The sequence below is a fragment of the Xenia sp. Carnegie-2017 genome, unplaced genomic scaffold (assembly GCF_021976095.1).
Source record: "Xenia sp. Carnegie-2017 unplaced genomic scaffold, XeniaSp_v1 HiC_scaffold_23, whole genome shotgun sequence".
Taxonomy (NCBI): domain Eukaryota; kingdom Metazoa; phylum Cnidaria; class Anthozoa; order Malacalcyonacea; family Xeniidae; genus Xenia; species Xenia sp. Carnegie-2017.
The window spans coordinates 7,390,550-7,416,551 of NW_025813486.1; the positions used below are offsets into that span (position 1 = coordinate 7,390,550).

Consider the following 26,002-nt stretch of genomic DNA (forward strand, 5'->3'; position numbering starts at 1 on the left):
TTCGTGAAACTCTATAGCTTTGTCGTATTTTTTAGTATCATAATACACCATACCAAGATTGTGTAAAGACGCAGCGACATCAACATGATTTGGACCTAACAATTGTTTACGAATTTCTAGAGCTTTTTCATTAAACTCTATAGCTTTGTCGTACTTTCCAGTATCATAATACACCATACCAAGATTGTTTAAAGATGTAGCAACGTGAATATGATTTGGACCTAACGATTGTTTACGAATTTCTAGAGCTTTTTCGTAAAACTCTATAGCTTTGTCGTAGTTTCCAGTATCATAATACACCATACCAAAATTGTTTAAAGATGTAGCAACGTCAACATGATTTGGACCAAAAGATTGTATTTGAATTTCTAGAGCTTTTTCGTAAAATTCTATGGCTTTGTCGTAGTTTCCAGTCTTTAAACAAACATTACCAAGATTGTTTAAAGACTGAGCGACATCAACATGATTTGGACCTAACGATTGTTTTCGAATTTCTAGAGCTTTTCTGTGAACCTCTTTAGCTTTGTTGTACTTTCCAGTATCATAATACACCATACCAAGATTGCTTAAAGATGTAGCAACGTGAATATGATTTGGACCTAACGATTGTTTACGAATTTCTAGAGCTTTTTTGTGAACCTCTTTAGCTTTGTCGTAGTTTCCAGTATCATAATACACCATACCAAGATTGTTTAAAGATAGCAACATCAACATGATTTGGACCTAACGATTGTTTACGAATTTCTAGAGCTTTTCTGTGAACCTCTATAGCTTTGTCGTAGTTTCTAATTGTATAAAACACCAAACCAAGATTGTTTAAAGAAACAGCAACATCAACATGATTTGAACCTAACGATTGTTTTTGAATTTCCAGAGCTTTTTCGTAAAATTCTATAGCTTTGTCGTAGTTTCCAGTTTTTTCAAACACCAAACCAAGAGTGTTTAAAGACTGAGCAACAGCGACATGATTTGGACCTAACGATTGTTTTCCAATTTCTAGAGCTTTTTCGAGAACCTCTATAGCTTTGTCGTAGTTTCCAGTTTCATAATACACATCACCAAGATTGTTTAAAGACTGAGCAACAGCGACATGCTTTGGACCTAACGATTGTATTCGAATTTCTAGAGCTTTTCTGTGAACCTCTTTAGCTTTGTCATAGTTTCCAATTTTATAAGACACCAAACCAACATTGTTTAAAGAAACAGCAACATCAACATGATTTGGACCTAACGATTGTTTTCGAATTTCAAGAGCTTTTTCGTGAACCTCTATAGCTTTTTCGTAGTTTCCAGTTTTTTCTAACAACAAACCAAGATTGTTTAAAGAATCAGCAACATCAACATGATTTGGACCTAACGATTTTTTTTGAATTTCTAGAGATTTTTCGTAAAACTTTGTAGCTTTGTCGTACTTTCCAGTTTTATAATACACCATACCAAGATTGTTAAAAGACTGAGCGACATCAACATGATTTGGACCTAACGATTGTTTTCGAATTTTAGAGCTTTTCCGTGAACCTCTTTAGCTTGGTCGTAGTTTTCAATTTTATAAAACACCAAACCAAGATTGTTTAAAGACTGAGCAACGGCGACATGATTTGGACCTAACGATTGTTTTCGAATTTCTAGAGCTTTTTCGTGAACCTCTCTAGCTTTGTCGTAGTTTCCAGTTTTTGAAACACCAAACCAAGATTGTTTAAAGATTCAGCAACATCAACATGATGTGGTTCTAACGATTGTTTTTGAATTTCTAGAGCTTTTTCGTAAAACTCTATAGCTTTTTCGTAATTTCCACTTTCATAAAACAAATTACCATGATTGTTCAAAGACTGAGCATCATCAACATGATTTGGACCTGACGATTGTTCTTGAATTTCCATAACTTTTTCGTGAAACTCTATAGCTTAGTCGTAATTTCCATATTGCGTAACTTGTGTTATTTAATGCGATGAATTTGCATATATCAACCTTAGCGTCAACAACTTAGCATCGACGAAAGAAAATAGCAACGTCACAACGATAAGCAAAATTCTTTAGCTCCATTTAAAATGTGGACTTACTAAATTGAACAAGCGATACTATAGTTTATGACAAAGATAAACACACTTGTTGATTAATATTTCTACTTCTAAAACGACTTATATATCTAATTATTCATTGATGACATGTATGTGTCGATTTGCGATTTTAAAGAAAATGTACTTCGTGGTGAGTCATAAAAATTAAATATTCTTTAGAAAAAATCTTACCTTGTTTAAGATGGCAGTGATTTGTTTTTGGTAAGCATATTGTTCTTGTTTGGAATTGTAACTTCGTTTGATTTATCTACAATTACAGAATTTACAAGCTTCCTTAGGTCAAATTTATTCGTCGTAATCAAGAAGAAAATTCTTTGTTTTTTGTCTTACAAACCTTCTACTGGTTAAAGGCGTGTAGCAATGAACAGTTGAACTTTTAGAAAGATTTAAAGTTCTGACAACTTAAGCATCATATATTCTTCCTTTGAGTTGATACGTGGAAAATTATTTTGTGCCACAGAATTTAAAACATCTTAAGAATAGATTGCTATGTAAAGCAAAGATATGGTTTTATGATTTTTACTGTTTTTGTTCATTATTTTGATTATAATTTGGAACAAATTTATTAATAGAAATAAGTATAAATTTTACTAAAATATACCGTTTTTAAGATATTTTGGAAGTATGACCATAAAGTGGGAGTGTTAAAAGAATTACTAAGTTGCAATACTCACACCTGTTTTTAAATTTATTGTAAATATAATGCGATGAATTTGCATACATGAATCTTCGCAACCAAAACTTGACGAAAGACAATTGCAACGTTAAAAAGGTTAGCAATTTTTTTAGCCGCATTCAAAATGTGGACATACAAACTAGTTTATTGCAAAGATAACACACTTCCAGATCAATATTTTTACTTCTAAAACGACTTAAATATCTAAACTATTCAATGATTACATGCATGAGTCCATTTGCAATTTCAAACTAAATTTTCTTCCTGATTCATAAATGTCATTTCATGCTATCACAAGTATAATGAAATAAAACATATTTTATAAATATACCGTCCGGACCCAAAGATAAATAAATTTGCATGCTAGCAAGCAATTTCAATTCCTTAGCAAGCAAGCACATCATGATAAACACGCCTTCCTTTAGATGACAGTGATTTTTTGGTAAGCAAATTGTTTGTATTTGTAACTTTGTTTACAAGTTGCTACGGGTATCTATGATGTATATTTTATAGTACCAGGTTGAAACTAATATTTATTAAAATTGTATTAATTATATTTGACGAACAACTTTTATTTAAGATCTCATTTGTACATCGTTTACACACACAATAATTCTTTATCTTTAGTGTTACAAACCTTTTACTGGTGGACGGTTGAAGCTTCAAACATTCGATCTTTCAGATCTCTTAACGTTCTGATAAGTTAAGCGTCAAATGGCTTCGTTCGTTGAGTTCATACGTGGCAAAATATTTTGTGCAACTGAATTTAAAACATTAAAAGTTAATTGTCATGTAATAGCAAAGATACGGCCTTATGATTTTTATTGTTTTTATTAACATGCTTGAATTTTATTACCGTTTCCTTGGTATTTTGGGAGTTTGTTAAAAAAACCTTAGCTCCATAATTAAGAGTTGGTCTTATACATGAAAACATATACACCACCTCCATGTGGTCCAAAAGCTCTGTTTTTACAAATTAGAAATCAAAGATTTTCAGTTTTTTTTATTTAATTCTATGAATTTGCATGTATCACCTTAGCGTCAACAGCTCGACGAAAGATAATTGCAACGTCACAAAACGACTAAATATTTAAAATATTCAACGATGGCATGCATGAGTCCATTTGCAATTTCAAACCAAATTTTCTTCTTGATTCATAAATGTCATTTCATACTATCACAAGTATAATGAAATAACACATATTTTATAAATATACCGTCCGGACCCAAAGATAAATATAATTGCATGCTAGCAAACAATTTCAATTACTTAGCAAGCAAGCACGTCATGATAAACACGTCTTCCTTTAGATGACAGTGATTTTTTGGTAAGCAAATTGTTTGTATTTGTAACTTTGTTTTCAAGTTGCTACGGGTATCTATGATGTATATTTTATAGTACCAGGTTGAGACTAATATTTATCAAAATTGTATTAATTATATTTGACGAACAACTTTTATTTAAGATCTCATTTGTACATCGTTTACACACACAATAATTCTTTATCTTTAGTGTTACAAACCTTTCACTGGTCGACGGTTGAAGCTTCAAATATTCGATCGTTCAGATCTCTTAACGTTCTGATAAGTTAAGCGTCAAATGGCTTCGTCCGTTGAGTTCATACGTGGCAAAATATTTTGGGCAACTGAATTTAAAACATTAAAAGTTAATTGTCATGTAAAAGCAAAGATACGGCCTTATGATTTTTATTGTTTTTATTAATATGCTTGAATTTTATTACCGTTTCCTTGGTATTTTGGGAGTTTGTTAAAAAAAACCTTAGCTCCGTAATTAAAAGTTGGTCTTATACATGAAAACATATACACCACCTCCATGTGGTCCAAAAGCTCTGTTTTTAAAAACAATGTTATACTCAGATATCTCAAGATTACAAGTATCATGTAAGCTATGTTTCTGCGAAGAACACTACATCGGGTTTCTTGCTTGGCAGCGAAATCGCGAATTATTTTGAGCTTTTGTTAAATGTAAAGCTTAATTATATATGCAAAATGCACTTCCGGTTACCCACTAGAGATACAAATTACTATAGGAATGTTTGGCGGATAACGTTTACAAACAAGGATTTTCGAATATTTAAGAGATTTGGCGACGTTTTACTTATCTCAAATATCTGTCATGGATAAATAAAGTTATTTAAATCAATGTGACATCAAAATTATTTCGATACCTGTAAAATATCGGCGTTCGTGTTTATTTGAAAATCGCTCGTGCAAGAATCGAATTTGCCTAATAGTTGTCAAGACAAGATAATGCGCAGCTCACTTTCCAAGTTTAGAGGCAGTTATGATCTAGAATATGTTTCATTGCTTAAAATTGTGGTAAGTACCTTTATTTTATCATTCTTTATAATCTAGAGATTGTCGTATGTTACTATTGCCGTGACTTTATGAGTCCGTGTATATTGGTGTAGGAACAAACAAATTTACTAAGCTTAGTTTATTCTTAGTTTTAGTTTCTATTTTTATTTTATAAAGATAATATTATCACTACACCTTGCTACAGCATTTGGATATGGTATTCATCAGTACGTATGTTTGTTATTGTCATAACATGCAGGGGCGGATCTAGGGTATGTCAAATCATTCACGCGACTGATGTTTATAGTTCAAAATTACTTATCAAATTTAATGATTACAATTTTTGTGATCATTGAATTCTGATGTATAATCGTATGAATTTCATTGTCAAAATTCTGTTTTATATCTGAAATCTTACGTAAATATCACGTTTTAGCATATCTGGAATTATATTAACTGACTGACTGATAAGCGGTGATGATTAATATTTTTTAACATGGTGTTATGTGATTATGTGATTTACAAAATGTTTTTGATTAAAAATCACGTAGCCTTAAACCTTAAAATAGTTGTAGTTTCTATTGCAAATCACAGCAGTTTTTAAACAGTGAAATAATTTTACAAAGAGGTAATTGAATGTTTATTCATAACAATGCATGGTTGCTTTATAATACTAGTAAGTATCGTTTGTCCAATTATTGCATTCAAGACAATATGTAGTTTACAACCCAATTTTTTATCTCTTAGATTGGTTTATTAACTTAGCCTATTTCTTTAGTAAGCTTGCAATGTCAGTTAAATTATTTTTATTTAGTTGCTTAGAACATTTTCCATTTGCTGTTGCTAGCAAGTAAACTATAATGTTAAACTTAAAATTTTGGGTTTATGTATAAATTAGGTATGATACATGCATGTAAAGAAGAGAATAAGTTACAAATGGTTGAGGAGACATATAAGTTACCATGACCTGTGAATGAGATTCATCATTTTTTTATTTAAACATTTTGCTAAATGTTGTGATCACTAGCACTTAGGGGGAATGGGTTCTAACATTAATATATGTTTAAATCAATCAAAAATAAATAGAGTGACAGTTACATTTTATTATTTACTTTAGTTCATATCATAATGAAACGTGACCAGGCGCAATACAGAAAAAAAAAACTGGATTGCTGCTAATAGAGCTTTAAGATGCAGTGATGCAATACCTAATGATGATGGCTGTAGTAATCTGTTCAATAATGTTTTTGATGACCTTGGACATTCACAACCTTTACAAAAAATCAGCTTGAACCATTGCCAGTCCTAAACAAAGTTCTTTCTCTTTAAAAGTTGGTCTTAATGATTGTGATATTTGGGAAAATAACCATGCTGTTTCTAGTGAAGTTGATATTTTAGATGTTTCTTTTTGCCATGGAAAAGCTAATTCTTTAGTCCATGTGAATGCAGACATTGGGGAGAGGCATTTTTCTGTTTCTTCTGAAATTTGAACATGATATAGTTTAAATGTTTCTTTTCAAGATGGGTTAGTTGATTGGGTGAATGAGTACTCAATCAAGCAAAATGCTGTTGATGGTTTGCTTGCTCTTCCTAAGGATAATGGTCATCCAAATTTGCCTAGTTGTGCTCGCACTTTGTTGCAAACATCAAGATGTATTCCCATTCAGAAAAAATCTGGCATGGATTATGTGTATTTTTCTTTTGGTGAACAATTGTTAAAGTACTTTCACAAGCATCCTTGTGAAACAGTTAAGAACATTAATCATCTTGAAATCTCTTTAAATGTTGATGGGCTTCCTTTGTTTAAAAGTTCTGCAAAAAATGTATGGCCAGTGTTGTGTGCCATTTTGAATATCAAACCTGTTGTAGTGTTTCCTATTGTTGTAACATGTGGTGACTCCGAGCCAAAAGGCTTGGAGTTTTGGATGAGTTTATAGAAGATTTGAAGGGTATTCTAGAGAGGGGAGTGCAAGATGTGGAAAAGGTTCTGACTGTTACAGTAAGGGGCATTGTTTGTGATGCTCCTGCAAGAGCACTTGTTAAAGGTACAAAACTTTGTAGTGGTTATTTTGGTTGTAACAAGAGTACACAAAAAGGGAAGGGGCTTGGTCGAGTGACTTACTCTTAAAATACTAATATAGAATTGTGCACTAATATTTCCTTTAGAAAGCAGATACAAGAAGAACATCATCGCTTTGTTAGCACTTTCTGTCACTTGCCTGTTTATATGGTAAAACAAATTCTAATTGACTAAATGCATCAACTGTGTTTGGATGTTATGGGTAAATTTATTATGGTTTGGATGAGGGGAAATCACGCTGTTAAAATGTCTGTTGCCCATGTAGAGACTGTTAGTAAAAAATTGGTGGAGCTTAAACCATTTATCCTCTCTACATTTGTGCGAAAACCTGGGAGTTTAATGGAAATTGACAGATGGAAAGCTACAGAATTCAGACAGTTTCTTTTGTATACAGGCAAAATTTCTTTCAGCCGTCAATGAAATCTTATCAACAAATTATAGAAGTAAGTACTGTAGTTGCAATGCAATAGGCCATTGCTTTATTCAAAGGAGTGCAGTTTTTCACATTTTGCTACGTTGCATTTAAATCTAACGAGTGATTTTGCTTTTTAGATTTGCCAATGTACAGCGAGCTGATCTCCCTTGCAGAAAAAGGTATATGCGCTGTTATAATCCTTGTACAAATGGACAATTTTTTACAGAAACATGCACGTATAAAATTTCTCTTTCTGTACTAATATAATGTTGATCTAGATTTATATAAATGTGAACTAGTACCAGAAATCCAAAACACATAGGATAATGCAATAACTTCCCCATCTACTAGTAGGACACCATCTCAGCGTAGTGGTAAGAGTTTTCTGTCATCAGAACTGACTAATCAGCAACTTTCATATAATATGTATGTCGACTAGAATGTTGAAATAATTTTGATTGATTCTTTTTAAATAACTTTAACATTTGTATTGTACATTTACTGTTTTTCTACGTCCATCGTTGCATTATATGGCTTATGTATGTTCTGCAGGTGCTGTAGGCGTTGGTCCTTTAAAATATTGTTGTAGTAAGTTGAAAAAATGTTAGTTATAGTTAAAATTGCAGTTGTGTTCACCACGATTTAATCAAAATACATTCGTTCAAATCTAATTCTCAGTGTTTGCTATCAATCTTCTAAATGAAACTTTCTCGAGGTTTTTATTTTAGTCACCTTTCTGTTTCTGACTTTTGAAACTTGCAGTACCTTAATTTAAATGACGTTCGTGCGTTCAATAAAGATATATGTTAAACCCAGTACATGTCTTCTCTGTAGATACAAGCAACGTCTCTTCACAAGGAATTCCTACAACTGGCACAACAAGAGAAAGACATTCTCAACGAAACAGTGGTGTCTTAGGCAAGCTTTTCTTACAATTCATTATTGCATGTCTTGTTGTTACGTTTTCATTTACGTTCATTTCGTGTCGTTTGAAATGTATTTTTTTCTTCACAACTAACTGCAACACGTAATTGCTTTGCAGATGCGCATGACCTTTCATCGCACGAAACTCCTTCGACAAGTTTTATGAACATAACACCTGCAGGAAGACGTTCTCAATTAAACATTAATGGTACCTTTTCTACAGTATGTAGTTTTTGAATAGCGTTGTTATCATGTATGTGTATTCAATTAGCAATTTGATGCGAGTTTGATTTGAATTTTCTTGTTAGCATGTTGTAAGGTTTTATATTTTTAAGATATTACGTAGGTTATACATAAGTTATTCTATTATTTTCTTATCTATCTTGTAGGCTTCCAAAGATCAGTTCTGACCAAACTGGAAACATTAATTGATAAGCAAGAAGAAGCGTTGTCAATATTGCGTGGTCTGTTAAGCGCTAAGAAAGGTGTAGACGAGCACGAAATTTTGGAAGATTTTGTACCTAATCCCTTAGATTCGGTTGAAGAACTTGAAGAGCTATCCTCTAGTCATGATGAAGAAAAGTCCAGAAGAAAGTTGGTAAGTTTTGGAAAGTTAACCACCCATACGTATTTAGTAATATTTATTGGCACTGCCTATTTTTTATGCATGACTCTTTCAAGTGTTACGTAAAAAAAATGTGGCAAAGGAAGGCATAGCTCTTCCCCTTTATCGGTTTAGAAACGTGAAAACGATAGTTTCATTTGCAATTACGTAACATAATATTGACTTTTTTCTACCATTTGTGTTTGAAGCTTGAAAACATGCACGTTTGTCAAAGTCTGAAACGTAATTTTAGTGACGATTTTCGTGACATTAGGGGGTCAGATTATCTGATTAAACTATATGAATCTAGCATCGTGTTTTTCGTGAGAGCATTGTCGTTTTGTTATTGATTTAAATACGTTACGATACTTCAAACGGCTCTTAAGTGTGTGTGGTTTTATTTGTGCTGAAAACTTTTTAACGAAGAAACTGGTCTTTCTAAAAGCTCTCACCATTCACTTTGGATGGTTTTATTTTGCAATTTGAGATCAAAATGGTTATATATATACGTCTAAATTGAACTTTTCCATATAATTTATCTTTTACTCTCTTTACTAGCTGCAGTTTTTGGTAGCACTGTGCGCAAACACCTGTGCAAACAGTGTTAGAAGAATTATGACAAAGCTGGGAACAAATAATCTATGGTCCCAATATAGTTTAAAAGGCAGAAAGTCAAAGCGACCATTTCAGCACCTTGCCCTCTGCAAAGTTATAACAAGTAAGCACAATTAGACGATAATGATTGCTGCAGCATTACCATGTTTTATCTTGTTTTTCTCGTTCATGAATTGGAAAAACAGCCATTTATGTTGCTCCTTGTCATAAGGAATATTGTTGCAAGTTTTAAAAGCTAATAGTTTAAACTGTTTTGCATATGTCACTATAATGAATTGTTGTTTATCATTCAGCTTACGAAAATGATTTAGTGTTTTGTCTATGCAATTTATTTAAAGTATGTCTTTTCTGTTTCGTTTCACTTGTTAGAAGCCTTCTTCAAAGCTCATAAAGGATGCAGCGAGGCAAACGTTGAAGAGCAAATTGCCGAATTTTTAAATATGCTGCATGCAAGCAAGGTGGTTCCAGATTTAAGGTAACATGTCATTATCATCATAGATTGCTGGGTAAAGTATATAGATGCCATTTTTTCTTTGTTTGATTTTCTCAACTTAGACAGGAAGAACTCAACTTATTTTACTTCGTAATCTCATAGTTAACATATTTGTATTTTCTTGTATGTGTAAGTTGAGAAAACTACACAATAACATTATTGGCATGTGCACTTCAAGAATGTGAGCATGTGTCTTTCATTGTTCTTCAATTATAAGTAAAGCAACATGGAATGGACACATATACATAATGCGTACCTTTAAAAACGTTCATTTTAGTGCACGTTGGTCCCCGACGTTGAGTGAACGTTCGACAAACGTTGGTACAACGTTGAGACAACGTGATTTTGCTGGCTTGGAAGTCCTCCGAACAATGATCAAGGACAGGACAGTATATACTTTAATGACGTTAGAAAACACGAGACTTCTTTTGTCCATCAATCCATCTACATCATATACTACAATCGCAAATAAAACATGTTGCTCTTAAGCAATGCTTCCATCAGCTCAACTTTTATGTCCATAAACAAGTTCCTGTTCTATTGGAATATGACCGAGGTTATTGGACTACTGGACTATGGGAGTTCAAAACGTTACTATCCTGGGTATTATATCTAACTAAGATACGATTCCCACTGGTTAATCCGTCAATCCTAAAGACAAGCAAAAGTCTTAAAACGTGGACTTTTTTCAGCATGCAAAACAAAACCATAAGTCCTAATTTTCTGACTATCTGTCGATGTTATTGATGACGGTTCCATCTTGTTCCTCTAAAGTTGGTATAAGAACCTTGCAGCCTTCTTTCACTTTAGCTCTCTTCAATCCTTTCCCACTCTCAATTGCTTCCTTCACTCGCATGGTGTTGTGCTCTCTGAGGTCTTCTCTCATTCTCTTCCTGATGGTCTTACAATGTTCATTGTACTCTCTTCTCTTCTGGTCATTCAGATCTCTCTTTGCCATTTCTCTTCTCTCTTTTAACAGTTTTTTTGTTTCAGGCTTGAGCTTTTCCTCTTGTCGTCTTTCATCTCTTCCAGCTGTTTCCATGGCACATTCTTTGATAGTCTTTGTGATCTTAAGGGCCATTTCCTCCACACCGTCTTCTTGTAAGGTTTCGAAGCGGTTCTGCAACTTCAGTTGGAATTCAGTCTCTTTTAGCTTCAAAGCGTTGGTGTTGATGTTGACCTTCGCACCTTTCGGCCTCATCATTTCCATTCTCTCCAATCTTACATTCATCTTGATCTTGCTTCTGATCATTCTGTGATCACTGCCGATGTTTACTCTTGTGATCACGTTAACATTCTGGATCATGCTCTTGTTTGCCAGTATGTAATCGATCTCATTCCTTATTTCTCCATTTGGACTTCTCCATGTCCACTTTCTGGTCTTTCTTTTTCTGTAATAAGTGTTCGCAATTTTCAAGCCTTTTGATTTTGCAAATTGCACCAGTCTGGTTCCTCTTTCATTTCTTTCTCCTAGGCCAAAATTCCCGACCGTTGCTCCATCGCTCCTATGGTGTTTTCCAACCTTTGCATTGAAGTCGCCCATTAGTATCTTAAGCCTGTAAAATAATTAACTATCGGCAGCCTGTAAACTAATTAAATATACAGCAGCCAATTGCACAGCGAAGTGGCCCTACTGTTGTATATTCCTTTACTGTGGATATGCTGACCAGAAGCAAACAAAAAAAACTTATATAAACACTATTGAGTGCTTTACAACAAATAGCATTTTGTATAGACAACTGAAAATTACGTGAAAGAGCTAGGAGAGTTGTTTGCAACATGTTTAGCTCGGTTGTCTTTGCCTAAGTATAAAGCTAATTTTAAGATTGATAAAGGATTGAAATAGTTTCAGTGTCGAAGATAGAGAAGCAGGAGCGAGTGTATTTAGATTTTTTGTTCATTCAACAACTAACTTAATGAACATTGTATCATCTTTAATGAACGAAAGATTGCTTAAACTCTCTATCGGCCAAATTAGAAGTGGCAATCCAAATGGATTCATATCAGACTCTGGTCGCTGAAATAAGGAACTTTGAGGATATGAATGAAAAGCATCAATCATGTGATCACCATTTCCTTGAGCTATTAACATCATTGTGATCTTCTTTTGAAATGGCCATGTTTGTAGAGCATCGAAATCACCTAGAAATAATATCATACACAATATAAATTTTTATAATAATATGATATAAGTCTTAATAAATCCCAAGGCATACCTTTCCCTTCTATCGTCATTTATTTTTGTACATGATCAAAAAAACTAAATAGCATCGCATCTCACAAACAAACAATTGTAAGCTTTAGTCTGCTTTTTCGGTGAATTGAAAATAAAAATCTTTGGCTTTATATTCTTCATACCATGTTCAACATTATTCAACAACTTGTTCCAACTAAGCATCTAACTTGTAATCCTATCTATTCCAAAAAGCACAGCTAGTCACGTGACGTATCCTGTACTCTTAGATATTATGCTTCTGGAGCAATCTAATTACATGATCTCAATAGACCTTTTCAAGGTTATCGCAGCTATATTGCAGGGGGTGCAAAAACATTGGGCCGAGCGCACGGTCACGCATGGCGTCCATATAAATTACTAATAAATGCGCAAAAATTACCCTTATACATATTGGCCATTTCTTTCAAAAATATTTCTCAAACTCGTCCATTTTAATAGTTGAATTATTATTTGCGATTTTTTATACACGTGAGTCCAATTTTGTGGTAATCAAAAAGCGGAAAGTTAAAGAAAACATTTGTTTTCTTTGAACAACTTGACCGTCGTTTGAGCGATGTTCTTGAGTTCGCAAACACGCACATGTCCACAGCAAAGTCAGCAAGTATCACGAGGAACTATTCGACGGCAAACTCTTATTAGTATTTCCAATTATTTGTAAAGTGACATTACTATTTTTATTATTATGTATGGCGACTAAACAGCCAGAAGAAGAAACAGCCAAGTATTCAAATACACACTTAAAACTGTTAGTCGATAGCAGGCCGGTGTGAAACCTTACATCATACTCTTTCGTCAACTGTTCAAATTCCAAAGGGACAGGGAGAATAATTTGAGCAAACTAAAGTACCTTGTTCACCAGGCTTTGGGTTAAAGTCATCGGCTCTGCTGTTTGCAATTGTTTTCGCCAAATTTCAGCAAGTGCTTGATCTTTGGGCCACTTATGAAAAACTAAATTTTCTACGTGAGACCTCTTAACTTGGTAATTAGGATAGCGTTTATCATTATCGCAATATCCAACTGCACAACGCGCATTTTTTGCCATTTCGGCTATGACTGCTCACGGCTACTCGGCCAGTTTAGGGTTTAGTTCGTTTGACTTGGCTTATGGATCCGCACATTTGCGAACTCAAGAACATCGCTCAAACGACGTTCAAGTTGTTCAAAAAAACAAACAAATGTTTTCTTTAACTTTCCGCTTTTTGATTACCACAAAATTGGACTCACGTCTATAAAAAATTGCAAATAATAATTCAACTATTAAAATGGACGAGTTTGAGAAATATTTTTGAAAGAAATGGCCAATATGTATAAGGGTAATTTTTGCGCATTTATTAGTAAGTTTTATGGACGCCATGCGTGACCGCGCGCTCGGCCCAATGTTTTTGCACCCCCTGTAATATGGCTGCGATAACCTTGAAAAGGTCTATTATAACGCAATTTTTGACTTCATCTTGTACAGCCTATTTTATACCTTCAAAAATCCACTTAAAAATATCGAGGTAGCTTAAGTAGAAACTGTTAAAAATAGCTTTACCTTTCATGATAACAAAGAAGAAAGATAAATGAGTTCCATTTCCCCGACTATCACCATTCATATAGATCTTAGCACACATCTTGTAACCATATTGAGAACTGTAAAATGGTGGACTGTACCAGGCATTCTTAACACCATTAATGGCGTCCTGTCGCTTTCGATTGAAGTTGTCTATTTTCCAAAGTAACGTACCATTATAGCTGTGTATGGCCTGATTTGATCCCAGTGCGCGCTCTTCACGTTGCGCTTCAAGGTTCGTAATGTTCACCATGTTTCTCATTGATTCGTCTATTTGATCTAAACGCTTACGAAACCGTTGTATAGTGGAAGAATCGTCTCTCGCTTGTCGCTCAAGAGTTGAAATTCTTTCACGCAACAAGGAAACCTCTGGGGACAACTGGGTGTTATAACTATTGCTACCACCACGACCCTCGAGACACTCAATTCTTCTTTCCAGAACTGTAATTTTGCCATCTAACATCTGGACATACTACGAAGTTACAAAGCAGTATAACAAATGCCATAACATATCGTAACAAGAGGCTCACGTGATTAATTGGAGTGTCATTCATATGTTGTCTGATCTCCTTTCGTTTTAAAGTCTGTGAAGTGAGAAAAAGATACAGCCAGCACATTCTTTTAACAAAATATTTGATGCTATTTACTGGTTATTTCATTTCAATCTTTATGTATGATTAAGACATTATGTATCATAATAAATCTCGTTACTTAACTTATATTTTATTTATATAAAAAGTAAACGAGAAATTTCTTTTTTTTGCCACGTCTAAGCCTTTCTCAGTCCCCCCAGTCTCCATATACGTGTAAAGTAAGGAGTACAAAGTACGTTCATACTTCAGATTGAATTATATTTACTGCAACTTGCTTATCGGGAAAGCTCTAGCTCCTTAGCTTGGGTAAATTATCAAGTGTATCTTAATAATCATATGTTCTGAATTTATAAATTTGTAAATGGGTGAATATATAAATGTGTACTTCATGTAAACCTGATGCAGCTGCATTTAACTACAAAGTCAACGTTATTAACTTTGTTTGTTTTAAATTTTAAAACTTCTAAGCATTTTTATACCATACTATCATCTCAAGGGTTTTTGACGTAAAATCTTTTTATGCAAAGAACAAATGCAAGATTGTCGGTGGGAGCTACTACGCATCTACTACTGCTGACATAAAATTATAAATCAGTTCAAACATTCTTACTTTATCATGGTTGCATCCAATGGCTTGAAATTCATATGTCGTCGGCACTTCATCACAAGTTGTACTTTCATGATGTTCGATATCTTTTCTTGGTATCATTTGAATACAATACTTACAAACCACTCGATAATTTTCACACATTATTTCTTCGTGCTTCTGTCTGTTAAAAGAAAATAAAAACAACATTTTAGTGCATAGATTTGCGTCGGATGATCAACAAAGGAAAGTTCTATCTAACTAACTTAGCCACAATGACGAAACAGAACACAACCTACATCTTTTATGCAATAACTGTACTAACTTTTCTTAATGTGCCATAGGTCAAAATAATGTGTTATTTGATTCAGATTCTCACGCATGTGCTTCTGTATTGATTTGTGGCAGTCTGTCACCATGGTAGAAATATCGAGTCTACAGTTCAGCATGTAATCCATACATCTTTGATAACCAATGTATTCCATGGCTGGACTACTTCCCGCCTCGTTTCTCTAAAATAATAATTGTGATTTAAACAGAAAAATATTTACATGTGTCCTAAGTTAAAGTTAACAAAGTTGTATCCCTGCCTTCCTGAGCTAGCTTTACACTGCATCTCTCAAAATGTAGCAGAGACTATTGCCTCTAGATAATTTGTGTCTAAAATATATAGGTTGGAAATATGAGAAGGAAAACTTCAGTTTACAAAAACCTCTCGAACAAAATCCTACCATCATACATTAGCCATAATAAGCAGGAGGGTGGGGTAAATAAAGCCACCCTCAATGTGTCATAAAAAGTAGGGGGTGGGGTAAATATAGCCACCCTCAATGTGTCATACAAAGTAGGTCAATAATACATACTTGAATTAGTTCAAAATGGAGAATCATGGGCACAAGGCAACAAAATATTGTGTAAGAACAATATTTTGTAGAATGGCCCATGCTGTCATGTCTGCCATCTCCTGCAATGACCACTGTTTTCTTCTGCTTCTTAATTGTTTCAAACATGGCCAGCGAATATTTCCTCCAATGGATCCTGACCATTGGGAAAAGCAATTCCTAAAAAAGAAATATAAAATAAATATAAAAAACACAACTTCAAACCTTGGGAATCAGGAAAATCACAACAACCCACTTACCCATTGATGTTTGAAGAATGTGGTCAAAGATATGCCTTGAAGACCCATGTGTGTGAATACTCAAAGTACTTTGCAAGCAGAAGCTCCAGACAACAAAATGGCAAATGAGAGGAGAAAGTTTCCCATTGGAATACGGGAACCTGGCAGAAATGATTGTCACTTCCACTTGTGCTCTCTATTTTTACAACTAAGGTTGCCACATGAAGTGCTTTTATCAGCCATAGTACCAACTTTTGATACTTTGACTATTGGCTTATCAGTACCATATGATGGACATACTTGGAGCAATAGCTGTGGCAAGGTGACAATAAACTTTGGTTGCTTTCGGAGGTTGCTTTCTTCTTTGTTCACCCCGATTGTTAGAACAATACATGTATATATTATATTTTGTCTGTCGTGAGACACAGATAAAATGATTGATAACACTGGAAGACTAAATAATGCATATGTACAACACAATCGTACTTTTTTGACTGGTTTGTTTCATCTTCAGATTCTAGCTCTTCACTTTGGGAAGAATAAGTTTCAATGTCATAGTTGTCAGAACCTATGGACCATATTTATATGTTAATAAAATTTGTGGTATATAATTTCAGCTATTAGCATTGAAATCAAACTTCACCTTCATTTTCCATCTCACTACCAATGTCAATATCCATATACATGTTATCATCATCACTACCATCCTGCTTTTCTTCCTCATTCTGTTTATCCACCTTGACACATTTTACTACTGTTCCAAACAGGTGTTACAATACTCATATTTAAGTAATTCAATTGCAGCCATGTATCTATTTAAATGACATAGAGACACCACAAGAATATATGTTCTTGAAGAAACCAAATTGAATGTAATGAAACAATTTACCTTCAGTGAGTTGTTGGATAATAGCATTCTTGCTTTCTATCGTTCGCTTCATTTGCCTCGTGTTTTCTTTGTATTGAACACATTGCCTGCAGTATTCTTCAATTTGGCAAAACCCATTCTGAACTTACAAAAAAAGATATAATCTTTAGATCTTACAATCTACTAGTGTAAAAAGTCTTTTGAATAAATTATTGGAATAAATTCAATACCTATACTTCTGCTTGTACTGCAATTGTTTGAACTCGCAAGACATCATCAACAAATTCAACATCAGTATCACTGTCTTCCAAAGAGGTTGCACTTTCAGCTCCAAAAGTGTCTTGACTAGAAGAGCAAGGACCTGCTTCTGTGCTAGACAAAATATCTCTAACAATCTACAACAAAATACAATATGGTATCAACTGGAAAAATTAAATGTCCATCACAAAATCTTTGACGAATTCAAAACAAGCTTCCTTCATCGAAGTTATCAGTCTCACGCGGATTACATATAGGATTCTAAACAGAAATCTTTACCTGTCTACGATTCCTTTCAGAAGGCGCACTTTCTTTCATCAGTCTTTCTGAGAGATGAACAGAAGGAAAAGCAAACACACCAACTTCGACAAACACCAGTCTACTTGTTTTCCTTTGCAAACTAGTATACCGTCTGGTAAAATCTTCAGGTTTGAAGTGCAGCGAGCAAATGCTCGACATCTTTGATATTGGGCATTTTGCTAGTTTTAAAGCGACAAAATCCAGCCACTTTTTCCTCCTTTCCTTTTTTATAGTATCTTCTGATCCATAAAAAAGAATGCGGTGAAGTCCTATGCCCTTTTCCGGGCAAGGAACGCTAGAACAGCCAGCAACTATACAGCGATTAGGCATATCAAAGTAGATATTTCACTGTATTTTTAAAGTGGTACTATGACGAAAACTTAACGTTAAAAAATCATCGATTTTAGCATTCAATAGTTTAAACACATATCAATTATTGCTTTCGTAAAATTTAAGCAAAAATAATAAAATAACGAGGGAGTTATGAACATTTGAAATGTCTACTTTTCATGTCCGCCATTAAAATCGGCCCTTTTTGAATATTTGCAATCAGCAAAGGTCAGTGACGTCATAGTCTTAACACGGAGAGAAGCGCACATTTGAAAGTATACAAAGAAAAACATAAATAGAGCAAAAAAATGTCAAATTCATCGAGATCTAGCTCGCTCTCTGAGTCTTCAATCGAGACAAACGCATCGATTTATTCATCGGAATTTGTGACGGCAAATTTGAACGAATCTAATTCGGAAATTTTGCCATTTGTCGATAATATTGAACCGCTTGCTTCGCCCGATGAAATTGCTGAGTACGTAGCTACAGTCGCAGAAGAACGGCGGGTTGAAGACATGTTGCAAGATCGTTTTGATGCCCGTGTTGATGTTACTTCATGGTAAGATGTCATTCTTAGTGTGTTACTTTGATCTGAATCGTCTGCCGTTAGCTATGATAACTTTATGGAAACATACAATTTGGCCAACATTAAAGGTGTGAATGTGGCCATTGTTCGTTGGATCTTGTTGTCAACCCTCAAGAGTGCCGATGCTGCATGGAAATAGAGCAATGCCGTGGTAAAATGTATCAGTTCGAAATCGATGAAAGGAAATGCATTTTGGATCACCCTGGCTTTAACGAAGTTTGCCTGAATGAATTTGTTCTTCAAGCAGCTTCGTTAAGGCGGATCTCCACTAGACGATTTTTTTGACGATCGTCTTAAAAATTCGCTGCGCCACATGCGCAGTAGGAAATAAAATCGTCAACAAAATCGTCAACAAAATCGTCAAAGACGATTGCAAATTGCAATGTGAAATTGAGAAAATGGCGGATGTGAATCAAACTTTAATGCATTATTTACTTCTTCGAAGGCATTTGATTTTACTGCATGCATGTAGAGTAAGATCCATGAAAACAAAGCGAAAACGACCAAGATTTTGGATGCGTAAACTGTACGAGGAAAGAAATGAGAAAGGAGAGTACAATTTGCTGGTTAAAGACTTGCGATTATACGATCATGAAATGTTTTCAGATATTTCAGGATGTTACCTGACACTTTTGAGACCTTGTTGGGGTATATTGCCCCGATGATAAGAAAGAAAGAGACGAAAATGCGAGAACCAATAAGTGTAGATCAAAGACTTTTAGTCACTCTGCGATATTTGGCAACTGGGGATGCTCATACAACTATCGCTGCCAATTATAGAATGAGCTCAACGACTGTTGGTCGAATTATCTACGAAACATGCAACGCACTTTGGGACAAACTAAAGGAAATGGGTTTCATGAAAACACCTTGCACTGAAAGTGACTGGAAAAAGTATCTAAAGATTTTGAAGATCGATGGAACTTTCCTAATATGCTGGGAGCAATTGATGGAAAGCATGTGCAGATGTTTGCTCCTGCTGGACAGGCATCGAGTTTTTAATTACAAAAGACTCATAGCATTGTTTTGTTGGGAGTTAGTGATGCAAATTATAAATTCACACTGGTTGATATTGGTGATAGTGGGCGGCAAAGTGATGGCAGCGTGTATGCCAACAGCAATCTTGGCTATGCTATTGAAAACAAGCTTCTCAACATGCCCACAGATGGCAAGATTACCCATTCAACGAAAGTACTACCCACGTATTTGTAGGGATGATGCATTTGGCCTAAAACGCCACATGATGAAGCCCTATCCTTTTCAAACCTGTCTGAGAGGAAACTAATTTTCAATTACAGGCTAAGCAGAGCCAGACGTGTCATTGAAAATGCTTTTGTATATGTGCTAGTCGGTTTCGTGTGTTTCATAGGCCTATAGTTGCCAAAGTTGATAATGTGATTGCCATAACTAAAGCTGTTGTGGCATTGCATAACTTCCTTATGAGCATAAATGAAGATGACGATTCAAATCTATACTGCCCACCATCATTTGCTGATCAAGATGGGCAAATGGGTAATGAGTTTAACCCTGGTGAGTGGCGACAAGATGCAAATTGTATGAATGGATTGGGTGACATTACAGATGTTGGTGCATCAAATAACTATGGTGCAGAAGCTAAGTGGGTTCGTGAACAATTTGCCGATTATTTTAATAATGAAGGAGCAGTTGACTGGCAGTGGCAAATAGTAAGGTGTTCAAAATAAAAACAAATTTAAAGCTATTTATATTCAATATGAGCATTAGTGATGTGATGGGTTTTCATACGAAAGGGTTTTTTATGTAGTTAGCAATACATGTTTAAGCTATAATTTTAAAATAAATGATTTCACTTGCTATATATCTGTATTCATTGGAAGGCATGTATCTTGTATAAGTGAGAGTATGTTATTAATTTTTAATGCGATATGTGAAGTTCTACAACAATTTTCTTTAGCTATCTGAATATTGTAAATCATACAAAAGCTGTTGAATTTTTAATTTAGCTTGTCTGAGTTGCTTTTTTTCCATATCTCTTAAAACTGGAACAAGACTCATACAAAATAACTCTGCTTCATCCTTATCTTCATTTTCTCTTCTACCTGACAATCCTTCTAAATAATTTACCATTTTCTGGTCCATACTCTTCACATGGTCAAGAAATGGATCTAGTTGATCGTTAGAATTAGGACGTTTTCTTTTACCATATTTTGCCTCATCTGATACACTTGAACAGCTTGAAGAAGGCTGACTAGGTCCTGGAGATTGTGATGAGGATATGTCCAATATGTTCTCTGGTATTGTTTGGATTTCAAGATCCACATTGCTGTGAGTTTCCAAATTGCTTGTTTTCTCATGAAGAAATCTCATAACCTCAAAATATTTGCATGTTGGAAAGCAGCTGCCCCAGATTTAGACAATGCTCGTCTCCTATCAAGGCATTTTTAGAGAATCTTTAAGGTTCTTAAAATTTTCTGAAGGTATGGAACTGAAAAAGGGCAAGAAACAAATTTTGTTAGAGTTGACATAAAATACGAAATAACACATATAGTCAAGGAGCACAGTCAAACGAAATGGTGAGACGAACACCCTTACGCAGAAACGTCGAGAAGTTTTCCTGTCCACTTTAGCATGTTTAACATGTTACATCACAATAACCAAACAACACAAGTGAAATTCTCAAGTTTCTTGAAGTCCTCCATTAATTTAGAACACTTACCTTCTCGCTGGAACATTCGAGACAAAGATTTCCATGCATTAAGTTTCATGGTCCTATTTTTGTAGTTTATATTGCTTGTATCCCACAAGCAACTATAGTCTCGGAGAGCTTGCAAAAACATTTCCTTATCGAGCTCTCCAACATCTTGCACCACATTTTGATCAACAAAATGTTGCACCACTGAGATATTCCTCGGAGATGCAAGTATTTGAATCTCTGACGGAATATTTTCTACAGGATTTGTACCGTTCAGTTGGAATTCGTTTTCTCCACTGGTGGCAGCCATTTTGACTTTAGAGAAATGGTAATTAGTTTCACGGAATGAAATTTCATTGGTTCAATTTACGACGATCGTCAAGCGCTCGACGAAAAGTAGAAACCGTTTCTACTTTTCGTCGAGCGCTTGACGATTTAGTTGACGATTTTTATTTCCTACTGCGCATGTGGCGCAGCGAATTTTTAAGACGATCGTCATAAAAATCGTCTAGTGGAGATCCGCCTTTAGGTTTAAAGACCAAAGGTCATCGCATGATACAGACACTTCATTTTGTATTTCCTTTAAAACCTTAGTATAAATGTATATTATATATTAAATGGTTTGCCTGGATGTATTATTGGTTCTCTCAAATTGTGAAAATTTATCATCTGCAATATGTGTAAGTATATAATTGCAACTTGTGCTAACCTGACGCCGCTCTCTTGACGTTGTTGGTGTTTGTGGTTTCTTCCAAATAGTAGGTACGGCACCAGGTTTGAGCCGTCTAGTCATACCACGCAAATGGAATAAACGCTCAAAACAATCATCCGAGATGTGATTCGAAGAAATCATGAATCGAATTTTGCGCGAACTCGGATTAAAGTTTGCTCGCTTCGTCTGAACAAATTTAACCCAAATTCTTCTCAAAGACTCGCCGTTTAGGCTTTTATGTAATGAAATGCCTGTACTTCTATCAGACTTATTACTGCAATCTTGCACGACACAGCGTGTTGAAGGCATGTTAAAAAAATTGAGTTATACAACCTTTTAAATCTCTATTTGTATATAGTGTTATATTGTAAACAGCCGCGAGTTAAGACTATGACGTCACAAGCACCTTCCTTCTTGAAAATTCAAATATGGTGCATTTTAATGGCGGCTCTTAAAGTTCAAGTTTTATCGCTACGTAACTCGAGCAGCATGAAATACAGTAAATGGTTTGAACCCGGGAGTATCGTTATATGTTTGTAAATGATGATCGTCCAGGTTAATAAAGTCCTGAGAAGGACTGTTTTTGATGTTGTTGACTGACGTTTCGACAACCTTAGCGGTAGTCATCTTCAGAGTCAAATGAGGAGTAAACGTCAGGTTAGCCGTATTTGTTGTCTGGTTCTTACGTCATTGTATTGTGTGTTACAAACATACAGCATGAAATAAATTGCGCTAAAATTTCGCCAGAAGAGATTTTTTAACATACACTATTAATCTATGAAAAAAACACGAGAGGCAAAATTTTCGTCATAGTACCACTTTAATGCACGCTTGCTGAAATGTTACTTACATGACGTCACGCTTTCCTCAAATGACGCGCAGTTCCAGTCAATTGCCGGGAAACCGAGCGACTGAAATAGCCAGTTTTTTTATGATTTTAAGTGAGTGTAGCAGTAAACGTGTTTCTATAACGTATTGTTCAACAATTAATTCGCCCTCCCAATCGCAGCAAATGCTGTTCCCAAGCTCTGGATTTCAAAATTTTACGAAAACATTGAGACTCAAATGTTGACTTGTATTATATTGCATGTTGCTATATATTCAGTCAAGCGGAACTAAACAAAATTAGCACACCACTGTACTTGTTAGAACAAATACAGTATTCACCGTTGCGAAAAAAAACGTTCTCTGAACAACATCTAAGACACTTCAGAAAACGTTTGAAAAACACAATCATAGAAAAAATGGTTTTCAGTGAAAAAAAACCTAAAAGTCTCAAGAAATCTAAATGACGTTACTTTCCTTGTCGCGATTCTTGCGAGCACATGCATTTATGAGGCTCAGGTGCAATCTAAGCTAAAACGTTCAAAAAATGCAAAAATGTTAAACACTTACTTAGTGATATAACTAAAATCAATATTTAAAAATTGAGCGAATTTGGTGTAAATGATATTAAATATACAATTTTATTTCAATTCTGTTCATTTGCCAACTTCATTTAGCCTATTTACCCATTTAGGTCTACCCACGTGTACGCATTGCGTACCTCTTTTTATATTATAAAGTTACTTATAAATCTTGCGTTAACCACATGCAACATTTGTGAATGGAGAATACGAAGCGTGAGTTTATTTACCATAACAATTAGGATAATCAGTATTAATTTCATATTCATTTTCTCCTTATTAATTTTCTTTGATAAAACTATTACATCTAAAAAATGTAAATAAAGCAAAGGTAAATGTTTCAAACATTAAAAAAATGCATAAGAATTTCTGACAAACTGTGCTAGATGGCAAAAAATGTAAGAAACTGTGATCAACATTGAACTTTTTATAAGTTATAAATGCTTAATATTTCTTCATATATCTTTATCATTCATTGGAAAAATATACCATGTTTACTTTTTCTGCCAATCTTTAACATTAAAACGAACCATTTTTGACCGTCTGACAATCTTCGGAAGAAAAAATTTCTGAATTATTTTAAGAATTGATGATCTGTTTGATTTGGTCTAAACAGCTTTAATTTATGAAAAATGTCACACACATCTTTTAGGAGCGGTACAATTTAGTCTTTGGGTTCGATTCTCAATACACTGTTCTTGTGTCAGAAATGCCCATATTATAGTTGAATTTTTTGAATAATTTCTGACGTAAACATCTCAACTTGTATTTTGTAATAAGGAAGGCATTTATTGTTATGCATATATTTAAAATAATTATGTTCTCAGTTATGATTTTATTGGCAAATGTGTTTGGTCCAGTTTAAAAACGAATTTTTTTGAAATTCATTTACTCGGAAGAAGTCTTTAACGTAAAGAAGATGATTTTTTCTTTTACGTAGTTTATGTGTAGAAAAGAATAGCCCTTTTCATTACATATAATAGTACATACGAATGCTTCAAAAATAGTACATACGAATGCTTCAATTTGATTAAATTTAATTTTGGCTTTCTAAAAATTATCATAATGGTTATTGATACTTCCACCCAATTTTGAGGGTAAATGGGATTATAATTTACATTCGTTTCCCTCAAGTGAAAGGTGTCCTCTAGCTGGTGGATAGTGAATTTCAGCAGGTGTTTTATCAGTTTTATCTATCGCTTCATAAGTTATAAAGCATACATATTTACTAAGTGGTTAAAATATCCCTTACAATTCAGCCCGATGTTATATTTGGAAATGTAAAACTACTTTTGACGTTTAAAGTGCCTATGACATGAATTTTTTATGTTTGTAATCACCAGAACTTTTGAGATGACAGTGTACTGTCTAAAACAGTTAATGCATATCACTTTTCCTTCGCGAGATATTGAATTTTTGTTATTTCTATTTCATCCAACTTGTGACGTCATATTGCATAATGAGTTCTAAAATGTCTCAAATACTTTTCATTTTCCTGACAACTTTAGGTTGATACTAATAGGCAGCATTTTATATCATCAAACACGTCACAACAAATGAAACTATGTCCTTGTGAAGTAAAGTATCGTTAAATATACCTAATACTCCTAGCTCTCATTATGCAATGTGACGTCACAAGTTAGATAAGTCGGACATAGCATAGTCCTCAATATCTCAGGAGTTAAAAGTGATATGCATAAACTGTTTTAAAAGTACACTGTCATTGCAAACATAAAATTTTCGTGTCATAGGTCCTTAAAAAAAGCATACTATTTGGTTTGTAAACGAATACAAAATAATTTATAGTCTTGTGAAGATTGATGAAGATTAGTTACTATTACAAGCCAGTCCTCGCTTCCAAAGGCAATCACGTTTGTACTATCCAGAAAATCTAGCTGTCATATGTTACAACTCATTGTAAAATGAGAACGTTTCTAAAATCTTAAATAAATAGATGCAGTACCCTCTAGAATAAATCCAAAATGTCAGTCTTCGTCAATTCTAGAAACATTTTTCGCACTTATTATACATTATGTAATCCGCGTTGTTTTTAATTTTTGCAACGTTGTGTTTAAAAGGCTGCAGTAACTAGAGAAAGCTGTAGCATTGTTCTTTGTCATTTAGAAGTTATTTACGTACTTTTGTTGTTATAGTATGCTCTTTGCGAAGTTAATTCAATAAAATAAAGCCCAAAAGCTCAAAATTTATATAAATGATTTACAAAACTTTAAACTAAAACTGTCACACAACTATTACTGAATGCTTTAATGTGACATTAATGTGTGGATACCTACCAGATGATATGGGATCTGAGATGATAAAATCAACATAACTTTGCACTATTTTCTATCTGTGGAGTAAATACAAGGTCTTCCATCAGTTATAAGATTATTTTGAAACTTTACTCAGTAAATGTGAGTGTGAGAGAGTTTTTAGAATATAGGCAATAGAGAGCGCCGTAGTTAACCTTACGTGTATTTAGGTGTATATTCAATATTCATTTAAGAAATATTAAATACATAGCACTTGCATTTTAGTTGTATGGATTTAAGCACGAAATAATTGTCATGGTTACAGTGC

The 26,002-nt window shown here is 34.2% G+C and overlaps 3 protein-coding genes and 3 long non-coding RNA genes across 10 annotated transcripts; 2 read left to right on the forward strand and 4 right to left on the reverse strand.

Moving 5' to 3' along the window:
• Positions 1-1,742: 1,742 nt before the first annotated feature.
• Positions 1,743-4,471, reverse strand: LOC124449723. The gene is made up of 4 exons (XR_006949543.1): positions 4,278-4,471; positions 3,392-3,514; positions 2,250-2,325; positions 1,743-2,059 (listed from the first exon to the last, which is right to left on the reverse strand). It is a non-coding gene; the product is annotated as an uncharacterized LOC124449723 (long non-coding RNA).
• Positions 4,018-4,477, forward strand: LOC124449757. The gene is made up of 2 exons (XR_006949576.1): positions 4,018-4,082; positions 4,268-4,477. It is a non-coding gene; the product is annotated as an uncharacterized LOC124449757 (long non-coding RNA).
• A 162-nt stretch (positions 4,478-4,639) lies between these two features.
• Positions 4,640-10,702, forward strand: LOC124449683. 5 transcript variants are annotated; one of them, XM_047000644.1, is made up of 13 exons: positions 4,640-5,094; positions 5,251-5,345; positions 6,191-7,118; positions 7,240-7,303; positions 7,419-7,596; positions 7,706-7,747; positions 8,121-8,156; positions 8,403-8,486; positions 8,611-8,700; positions 8,882-9,090; positions 9,655-9,814; positions 10,081-10,186; positions 10,482-10,702. In XM_047000644.1, the coding sequence occupies exons 6-13, from the start codon at positions 7,714-7,716 to the stop codon at positions 10,690-10,692; spliced, it is 930 nt and encodes a 309-aa protein (XP_046856600.1). In that variant the 5' UTR covers positions 4,640-5,094; positions 5,251-5,345; positions 6,191-7,118; positions 7,240-7,303; positions 7,419-7,596; positions 7,706-7,713; the 3' UTR covers positions 10,693-10,702. The 5 variants fall into 5 exon arrangements, 4 of the variants coding, with proteins under 4 accessions (XP_046856600.1, XP_046856603.1, XP_046856601.1 ...); XM_047000647.1 differs by lacking the exon at positions 8,121-8,156 and having other exon boundaries at positions 4,641-5,094; XM_047000645.1 differs by lacking the exons at positions 4,640-5,094; positions 5,251-5,345 and having other exon boundaries at positions 5,959-7,118.
• A 1,359-nt stretch (positions 10,703-12,061) lies between these two features.
• On the reverse strand, positions 12,062-14,245 carry LOC124449023 (TNF receptor-associated factor 2-like). The gene is made up of 2 exons (XM_046999966.1): positions 13,975-14,245; positions 12,062-12,346 (listed from the first exon to the last, which is right to left on the reverse strand). Exons 1-2 carry the CDS (start codon positions 14,243-14,245, stop codon positions 12,102-12,104), a joined length of 516 nt encoding a protein of 171 aa, XP_046855922.1. The 3' UTR covers positions 12,062-12,101.
• Positions 14,246-14,418: 173 nt separating this feature from the next.
• On the reverse strand, positions 14,419-15,227 carry LOC124449739. The gene is made up of 2 exons (XR_006949558.1): positions 15,196-15,227; positions 14,419-14,576 (listed from the first exon to the last, which is right to left on the reverse strand). It is a non-coding gene; the product is annotated as an uncharacterized LOC124449739 (long non-coding RNA).
• A 2,059-nt stretch (positions 15,228-17,286) lies between these two features.
• On the reverse strand, positions 17,287-18,070 carry LOC124449688. Its single transcript, XM_047000652.1, has 2 exons — positions 17,697-18,070; positions 17,287-17,554 (listed from the first exon to the last, which is right to left on the reverse strand). Exons 1-2 carry the CDS (start codon positions 18,045-18,047, stop codon positions 17,390-17,392), a joined length of 516 nt encoding a protein of 171 aa, XP_046856608.1. The 5' UTR covers positions 18,048-18,070; the 3' UTR covers positions 17,287-17,389.
• Between the last annotated feature and the right edge of the window lie 7,932 nt (positions 18,071-26,002).

What these genes read in the sequence shown, in the direction of transcription:
- LOC124449683 (XM_047000644.1), top strand. Translation starts at nt 7,714, where the DNA reads ATGTACAGCGAGCTGATCTCCCTTGCAGAAAAAG. An exon ending in GATCTCCCTTGCAGAAAAAG is followed by an intron (nt 7,748 to 8,120) that starts GTATATGCGCTG and finishes TATGTTCTGCAG; the next exon opens with GTGCTGTAGGCGTTGGTCCT. An exon ending in TTCTCAATTAAACATTAATG is followed by an intron (nt 8,701 to 8,881) that starts GTACCTTTTCTA and finishes TCTATCTTGTAG; the next exon opens with GCTTCCAAAGATCAGTTCTG.
- LOC124449023 (XM_046999966.1), bottom strand. Translation starts at nt 14,245, where the DNA reads ATGGTGAACATTACGAACCTTGAAGCGCAACGTGAAGAGCGCGCACTG. An exon ending in CTTCTTTGTTATCATGAAAG is followed by an intron (nt 12,347 to 13,974) that starts GTAAAGCTATTT and finishes TATTATTTCTAG; the next exon opens with GTGATTTCGATGCTCTACAA.
- LOC124449688 (XM_047000652.1), bottom strand. Translation starts at nt 18,047, where the DNA reads ATGCCTAATCGCTGTATAGTTGCTGGCTGTTCTAGCGTTCCTTGCCCG. An exon ending in CTGAAAGGAATCGTAGACAG is followed by an intron (nt 17,555 to 17,696) that starts GTAAAGATTTCT and finishes ATTTTGTTGTAG; the next exon opens with ATTGTTAGAGATATTTTGTC.